Source organism: Andrographis paniculata, unplaced genomic scaffold (assembly GCF_009805555.1).
Source record: "Andrographis paniculata isolate CXL003 unplaced genomic scaffold, ASM980555v1 Contig80END, whole genome shotgun sequence".
Lineage (NCBI taxonomy): Eukaryota > Viridiplantae > Streptophyta > Magnoliopsida > Lamiales > Acanthaceae > Andrographis > Andrographis paniculata.
Window position 1 is genome coordinate 3,089,222 of NW_026137618.1, and position 9,533 is coordinate 3,098,754.

Here is a 9,533-nt window from a genome sequence, read left to right on the forward strand (position 1 = left end):
ATAAATTTAACTTGACATATATATAAAAAAAAAAAAAAAATTGAATAAATTTGACGGATAAAAAAAACTATATATACATATATATAAAAGCAACGCACACATTAGCATATGTATATAGAATTAATAACAAGTAATTAATATAAATATGTAGATTAAAAAGATAAAAGAAAAGAAATAAGATGAGATCATTGAAGACGATAACCTTAAGCAAAGCAAGGATCAAATGTATTTTTGGATCGGTAGGTCTACCACGAACAATAAAAACCCTAATTGTCCTTCTCAACGATTCATCACAACTAGTTACCTGCTTAATTAATTAGGTTGCTGGCTTGGAAGATCCCTGAAGAACAGAATCATCCTCAGGTGCATCGATCCAAACAGCTTCATGCTGTTCCTTAGGGCGAATTAGAGCCTCCCTAAAGTATCTTTTCTGGTGCCTTAAATACCTCATGAAGTACTGGTCGTCCGAGAAGAAAATGCAGTCTCTCATCCGCCCAGGCATCTTATCCTTTATGTAGGAACCTTTAGGGCTTACAAAGATTGTTATCCCACCCAAATCTCTCACCTCCACCCAGTCCAATTCAGTCTGGTCGAACTTAAAGACTGCTACTGAACAAACAATGCATGTCCGGACAAGAAAGACCTCCCCGCCGTGCTCCGCCATGAACCACCTCCTTCTATTTGGGAAACCACCGTTTACCAAATGGTCATGCTCGGCATTGAAGACTCTCCAGTTGTTTCTCGTTGGATCGAAGATTCCCACCCTTCCTGAGGGGCTCATCCAGTAGAAACTACCATTGCAGGCTACTGCACAGCTCCAAATGCAGTCGGGGAATGGGTACTGCGATTGATAAGTGACAGTCGTCCATTTATCATCCCCCGGGCGACAAGTTGAGATGGTTGCGCGTGTGTACAAAGATATATTTATAGCGACGACGACACAGTCTGGCGATTTTGGATTTCCTGAGAAAGCCGCTCCTTTGAACTCCTCGGATAATCGAGGTAGTTGAACCGAGTCAGTTGTGTATGGACAGAATAATGTGAAGGCTCGCATGCTCGCCTTGAAAAACAGCATCCAACGATCCCGGACATGGTAGAGTCTACCTCTTCGGCATTTTGGCAAGCTGAGGCTGTGCGACTGTCTCGAAGAAAGGTCCACAAATTCATACCGATGGTAACTATATATAGTTGGAAGGTGCAGAAGCCGCGGTGGTGTGCCCAAATTTTGAACGGTGGCGGCAGCGGCTCGCCATTTCCTGCAGACACCGGCAGCCCGAGCTGTGTCTTTAAAGCTCAGTAGAGTGAAGACGAACAGTAGAATATCTGTAGGAAGATAAAAGTCGAGCTCCTGTTGCTGCTCCTGCTCTAGCTCTGTCGATGTGCTTAAAACCCTTTTGTTATTAGGTTTTTCTTCCATTGAACTGCCAGCAGAAAATAACTTGATAAATAAGAAAATATATTTGAAGGAATTGAAATATAGAAATTACATGAATACAATGTAATTCAGAATCAAAGGTTACACGCTTGAATTGATCTTATCACTTCCATTCCGCTGAAGAAGATTCTTTTTATTTTTTTTTTTTTAAAAAAAACTATATAGCAATGGTGCTAAAGAAGAAATTTTGTGATTTAGACATGTTGAAAAAAAAAAAATTTATTCATCTTGTATGATTTTTAATAAAAATATATTATTTTTAAAAAAAATATTATCAAAAATATTATTTAAACTACAACTCAAATCACCACCTCAAATTCGAATCAAAATCAAGCAAACTCTATAATTGTAGCATTTTATTATAATGAAATAGATAGGAAGATAACGAGAGAGAGAAGATAATATGTTCATATCAAAATACTATTTAAATTAAAACGCAGATCACATTTCACAATTATATACTTACATAAGTGAAGAAACTTAGGACACATAAGACATTTGCATAAAAAATTTTGAACAACTCATTTACAAATAAAACCTACAAAGTAACATATACCAAAAAAATTTATTAATAACAACCCGAAGAACCGGAGAAGATGTCAAAGGTGGGGGAAAACCAAACTAGTTAAAGTAGAATGAAGAATTAAAGATAAAATTAAGGTTTACATTAGGGTATAACTTAGTTATAAATAGACTATTAATGATATAATTAGTATTTTATATTAAAATTTTTGAACCATTTTCCTTTTCTTCCAAAATCCACTCATTTTGAAGAGAGCAACTTTTCTTCCCCTTTTCTCCCATAAAAAAATAATTTGAATCAAACATACATTTTTACAGATCTATCGACATATATTGTAAGCGTCAAACAACAACAATAACAACGAAAAGAACAATGAAGAGGAGCTGATGTTTAATTTGTTGTGTACAACTGAACATGAATAGTTTTTTTTTTCCACACGCACACACTCATAAATCCAATGAAAATTTTACCCAACCCAAGATCTAACTAGAGCGCTTGTATTTAAAAAATATTGAATAAAAATAATCGTATTTGCCAAAATTGACTGACATTTAAGAATGCTTAAACTAGATCCCATCTCTTCACATATCAATGGGCAAGAATCAAGTATTCAACTATTTTCTCTTTAAGAAGGAAAACCCTTTTTCATGACATTAACATAGTAGAAACTTTTGCAAATCATGCGGAAATAAAATCACACGATATTATTAACTTATAATTGTTGGAATAGATGAAATGCTAAATAAAAAACTCACGATTTCAGCTTCTTGCTGCTTTTCCGTTGTTCTCCGGCCATGGTTTCTCAGCCCCACTACCTCCTAGGTTGTATAGTCTGTCCGAGATGGATATTTAGAGAGATAGAGAGAGAGAGAGAAAATACAGGCGTCGATTAAAATTCTGACTACTTTCCTATTTCCAATGGACGGATTTTGCAAGAAAGTAAATGAGTGTCCGCCCTCTCTATTTTACTGATTTTTATTGGAAAAATATTAATCATATTTTCCGATTTTACATCATGTCTATTATTTGTAAAATTACAAAGTGAGTAATCGTAATTTGGAGGAATTATAAATATTTAGACGATACATATCATAAATATACAATACCAAAAAAAAATTGTTTAAATGATGCTTGTCATTAAATTTTTAATATCAATTCAAGAAAATATTTTTATGTTTTCCGATTTTTATATATACATATATTGAATTATTATATTACACAAACGTTTCAAAATATTAAATTATCAATATTACATATGAAGAATGTATATGTAGATTCATATAAATATTTTTAAATTTGATATTAGATCATGTGCTGATTGAAAAAATAATTCAATTGTAACTATTAAACAAGTACAATTTAGTCAATTTAAATATTTTTTTTTAATCAATGGTCTTAATTAAATTTAACAATGCTGAATTATGAAAAATCAGCTCTCATCGATTATTTTTTATTGGTGTTTTAATTATCTTACAGTGATTAATTATTTGAGAATATTTCAATAATTTTGTTGAAAAGAAGAAAATATCAAAATTAAAATTACTACAGTATTTTAATTATCTTGCAGTAATTAAATATTTGAGAATATTTCAATAATTTTGTTAAAAAGAAGAAAATATCAAAATTAAAATTACTATAATATTTTAATTATCTTGCAGTAATTAATTATTTGAGAATATTTCAATAATTTTATTGAAAAAGAGAAAAATGTCAAAATTAAAATTACTTTTTTTTCCTAATTTAAAATTTATTAACTGATGGGCATAGAAGCCCAATGTCTTATAATTTCCTTGATTGACGGATTATATATTAAATATTTTATAATTTCTAGCATAATGAAATTCTATCAAATTCTTGAAACAAACTGCCCCTAAATGATTTTGATGACATAATACGAAGATTTGTGAAACTACGTTTTATACGTTAATATTCGTTTGTTGGTGAGGATGCTTCCTCATTATTTTGGGGCCCTTTCAAGGCCCTTAAAGACTCCCTTTTTTTTTTTTTTTAATCCTCCAGTTTAATTTGAAGGTAAATATTACTCTGTTCATTTCGGTTATTTTCGTACAATTAATTGTTTTTTAAAAAAATATAATTATAAATTTTAATCACATTTTAAATTTTATAATTTATAATTTTCTTAATTTTAATTAAATCATTTAGTTATTTTAATTTTAATTAATAATTATTTTTATTATACAATAATTATTTTTACTAATATATTTCTTAATTATTTATTAATTATACTTTATCAAAATTTTTATATCTACAATAATAGGGACAATTTGATTCTTTTTTTTTTTTTTTTTTTTGTTTTATATATGTGGACAAAAAATTGTGTTATTTTTAATAAACATAAAATTTGTACAAATTATATTTGATTTGAATTTAAAGTGGGTTATATTATCTAAATGGATCATTTGATTCTCCTTTCTGGTCGATTTATTTTCCAACTTAGTTTTCTATGGCTTCTTTGATCCGAAGAGATTTGGTCTATGGTTTGATTCTGCCGGACTTTGGAGGGCTTTGGTCTCCATGCAGGCAATTTGATCGTTAGCTTTGGATTTTGATGTCTCTTTTAGACGATCCGAGGCTTTGATCTTTAATTTGGCTTTGCCGCCTTTTGGAGGGCTTTGGTCTCCGTGCAAACAATTTGACCGTCAGCTTTGGATTTGATGTCTTCTTTGGATGATCCGCGGCTTTGATCTTTGGTTTTCCTTTTCCGCCTTTTGAGAACTTCGGTCTTCGTATGAGCGATTTGATCGTCGGCTTTGGATTTAATGTCTTCTTTGGACGATCCGCAGCTCTGATCTTTGGTTTGCATTTTCTGCCTTTTGGAGAGCTTTGGTCTCCGTGTGGGCGATTCGATCGTCGGCCTTGGATTTGATATCTTCTTTAGACGATCCGCGGCTTTGATCTTTGGTTTGTCTTTTCCGCCTTTTGGAGAGCTTCGGTCTCCGTGTGGGCGATTTGATCATCTGCTTTGGATTTGGTGTCTTATTTTAACGATCCGAGACTTTGATCTTTGATTTGGCTTTACCGCCTTTTGGAGGGCTTTGGTCTCCGTGTTGGCGATTTGATCGTCGGCTCTGGATTTGATGTCTTCTTTAGACGATCCGAGAATTTGATCTTTGCTTTGGCTTTGCCGCCTTTAGGAGAGCTTCGGTCTTCATGTGGGCTATTTGATCATCGACTTTGGATTTGTTGTCTTCTTTAGATAATCCGAGACTTTGATCTTTAGTTTGGCTTTGCCGCTTTTGGAGGACTTTGTCTCCGTGTGGGCGATTTGATCCTCAGCTTTGGATTTGATGTCTTCTTTGGATGATCCGCAGCTTTGATTTTTGTTTTGTCTTTGCTGCTTTTGTAGGGCTTCGGTCTCCGTGCGGACGATTTGATCCTAAGCTTTGGATTTGATGTCCTCTATAGACGATCCACGGCTTTGATCTTTGAGAAGGTGGATTTGGTGCTCCATAACGCTTTTTGGTGGCATATCCCTTTGACTTTTAAATCAAAGAAGGCCTAGTTTGATGCTTTGTTGAAGAACGCGATAAACATCATAAAGCTTTGAGATGAATTTTAGAGACCTTCCCTTAGCTTTGACGAATTCCTCAACGGCTTTGGACGCTTTGATCCTTCCTCCGGCTTGAGCATACCACGAAAAACGTTAACTCAATCGATTCGTCAATCAATATTGGATCATTTGTCCAAATCAGTGACTTTTGACGAAGAACACTTAGAAGGACATGAAGAACATGAAGAACAATACAGAGAGAGTCTAGAGACTTACCCCTTTGCTTGAATCTTCGATGAAACTTCGGTGTCCAATGATTTGGCCATGGCTCCTATTTATAGGGGATGGGTGGCTTCGGCTTCCTTTTTTAATGGTGCCACGTGGCGCGTTTTGATTGGCCAATAGGAAGATTTTATAATCTTTCATTTTCCATCAGATACTCCCTTCCATTCTCGACAGATTTGATTGTACACCTTCCTTTCTCGCGAAGATCTTTATATCATTGCCCTTTTTCGAAAGATATTAATTTATACACTTCCTTTATTGACAAGATTAATTTATTTTGCTGCCAAATTTATTATGGCTCTATTTATGCACGTAATATTTGTATGATATCTTCCATTTTAAGCAGATCTTTGCATTAATGATTGATATTTACTGTACAAAAATTAACATATGTGCATAATTAAATATCGTATATTTATTTTATTGTAATTTTATTTTCTTCCAAAATATATGATATTTAATTGATTTTAGACATATATTTTTAGTGTCTACAATATAAAAGTAATAATGTTGGTAAAATATGAATATTTATAAAAAATAAATAAATAAAAAATAAGTATTTTTTTAAATAATTACTTAATAATTAGATAATCTATGTATACTTTGTGGTGGATGGAGGGAGTATTAGAAAACAAATATTATAAACATATGTCAAATATTTATATATATATATATTATAACTTGTTTGGTTTGTATTTTTTGTTAGTTTTTATTTGAAGTTAATTTAAATAGTACTCTCTCAATCTTACATAATTTGTCTAGTCTTTGTATTTAGGTTCATTTCATATAACTTATCTTTTTCTTTTTTGGAAATATAATTATAGACTTTAACCAATTTTTAAAAATTCATAATTTATAATTTTTTTTATTTTAATTAAACTATTTAGTCATTTTAATATTAAACTATAATTATTTTTATTATATTATTCTTTTTACTAATAAATTAATTTTCTTAATTTTTTACTAATTACACAATATCCCAACTAAGGTGGACAAATTAGGTGGATGGCCTGTCATCCAATTGTGTGCTCATTTAACCGGACACGGATTTTAAGAAAAATATATAATAATAGAAATTTGTACTTTTTTTGGTAAAAAAAATGGTTTTTTTACTAAAAAATGAAATGGGAATTAATTTGGATGATAACCAAAAAAGAAAAGTGAGAATAGATTTGAATGAAGGATGGATTATAATTTTTTTACAAAAAAAAATAATATATATTCATTAAAACCTTGTTGATTGAATAAAAAAGTATGAAAGTGAAACCAGACATACTCAATATTCTTAAATAAATATAAATAAGTAACTATACGTTAGTTTGATACAAAATACTCCCTTTGTCTGCCCTAAAGGGTCACATTTCTCTTTTGCGTCATTGTACTTAATATTAAAAATATCTTTATATTTGTATAATGTTTGGTACAAATGTCCTTCTATTAGTATTATAAGACACTAATAAAAGTATTTTTAGAACTTTTTTTAATTCGTACTACATTTTGATATAATATTTAATACTAAAAAATCAACACACAAAAAATAAATAAGACCTTAGAGCCGGACAAAAGTACTATTAAATAAGGGCCCTTTACATTTGTCCAATTCCCATTTCATAGATATCATATTTTAACTATGTTCTTGAATTTGCTACTGTAGCCTTCAAATCCTTTCTCTTAAATATCATACAAGCTTTTCTCATTGTAAGGTATGGAAAGGTTGCTCGAAGGAGTGTGAGATCAAATTTGAATTGTGCCATTTATTGACAATGTCGTCAAAAGCGACGATGAACTAGCACTACCACCAGGTCCGATTATTCAAAATCGTGCCAAAAAGTTTCAAATTAATATTATGACATTAGTTCTACAGTTGGAATAGGAGAACATGCATAAAGTTGAAGTATGGAGGCCAATGAGAAAAGCATTGTCAACATTGGAGTGCATCCATTATTCATCCATTTTATTCTCTTGAAAACCACAATTTATAACTCACATGAGAGTTGCTTCTCACATCATTACCCATGTGGGATAAGATGTGTTTTATTTTATTTAATAAGGTGGGCCCCTTCAATCTAATTAATTAGACCTCTTTTATTTACTTAATCAGTGAGATATAAATAATGTATATTTTTGTCCCACATTGGTTGTAAAGTCTTTTGCAAGCTAGTCTCCCCTATAAATAAGGCACTTGGCTTCACTTGTTAGACACCTTGAAACTTATATCAATTAAAGTTTTTTTCTTTATTCCATTATATTGGAATCAGTGTGTGAGCGAGGGTTAGCCTTGCATACGCGTATCATTCTCAAATTGGGTCATTGGGTTGATTCTTTGGGTTCGTGGCTTCTGAAACCGACCGGAGTTTCTAGCCAAACCGTTCGAGTCTCCATTGTTTTAGAGGTGTTGGGTCTAGGCAACGCTTGGGTTCACATCCGATCGATTGACGAATCGGACACCGGTAATATCTTTTTTTTTTACTTAGTTTTCATTTGAATTTAGTTTTAAATTTTGGTTAGTAAAGTTTAGTTACTTGGGCTGCGTCATTTATGTTGGAAGCATAATATAATTTTCCATGACTAGGGCAACAATGAGGGTTGGACATAGAAACCGTGCATGTTGCGGTGCAAACCCAAGTTTCATATAGAAAATTGCGAAGAAAAATTCATACTTTATAAGTCTCACATAAACTCTAGTAGTATGAAGCATTTTGAAGTAAGTCCAAAAACAAATCCGTGTCGATTCAGCCCAAAGCGAACAATATCATACTGGCGTTGAGTTGATACAGTCCCAACAATGCATTATAGAGAATATTTCCTTGCGCAAACTCCATCATTTATTTGCATTATGCAAATAATCAATCTAAAATTGACAAATTCATGTTTCTATGCAATACACAAGTTTGCCAACACCCAAGGCATATGACAATGAATAGACAAAAGCTAAAATATTGAAAGTACAAAAATAAACTCAATATTGTTGCACCAATAGAAGTATTAGACTTAGTGCTCCACTCTCAAAATTTGTTGTTTTTCCAACAAGATACTGCCCTTGAAACATTTATATTCCCTCTGTCCACCGCCAATCTATCTATTTTGTCATTTTAGTTTGTTTCATCGCAAATGTATCAATTTCCTTTTTTAGTAAATGTACTTTTCACTAAAATATAAAATTACCCTACCTTTTATATAATATTACACAAATGTCATCAAATAACACCAATTAATACCATAAATGTTAAGGGGTATAATAGTTTTTATGTATATCAATTGTACTACATATCATTATAATACTAATATACTAAAATCTACATACAAAAAGTAAACGGATAGCTAGGCAGTGGAGGGAGTTGTAGATTCCTCGGGATAATGGCTTGGAGCTTTCATAAGGTTGTTTGTAAGTAAGTCGAGGAACAGTGAAGTTCCTTTTTACAAAATATTTTTGAACTATGTGAACCAGTGAAGTTCCTCAGAAATGTCAATGAAGTTCTTTTTTATAAAATATTTTTGAACTATGGGGACAGCTCCGATCCTAACCTTTTGATAAGCTCTTGGAGAAATCAAAATTAGGACACTAAAATGCATTATAATTGATTTTTCTTTATTCTTATTTTACTATTGATGTAATTTTTCAACAAAAATAAAGTAAAATTCAAAGATATAGAAAATATCCTTAAACTTGATTAATTAGTGCCTGAGATTAGGAATCTCTAAACACTGTATGGTACAGAAAATAAACTGGAAAATAAAAGACTGAAATTTAAAGTGGTGATCCCCAAATCTGACTTTGC

General features: G+C 31.7%; 1 protein-coding gene across 1 annotated transcript; it reads right to left on the bottom strand.

Moving 5' to 3' along the window:
• Positions 1–316: 316 nt before the first annotated feature.
• LOC127240966 (F-box/kelch-repeat protein At1g57790-like) lies at positions 317–1,417 on the bottom strand. Its single transcript, XM_051259839.1, has one exon. The coding sequence runs from the start codon at positions 1,415–1,417 to the stop codon at positions 317–319; it is 1,101 nt and encodes a 366-aa protein (XP_051115796.1).
• Positions 1,418–9,533: the final 8,116 nt, after the last annotated feature.

Excerpts from the sequence above, each read along its gene's own strand:
- LOC127240966 (XM_051259839.1), bottom strand. The coding sequence starts at position 1,417 with ATGGAAGAAAAACCTAATAACAAAAGGGTTTTAAGCACATCGACAGAG.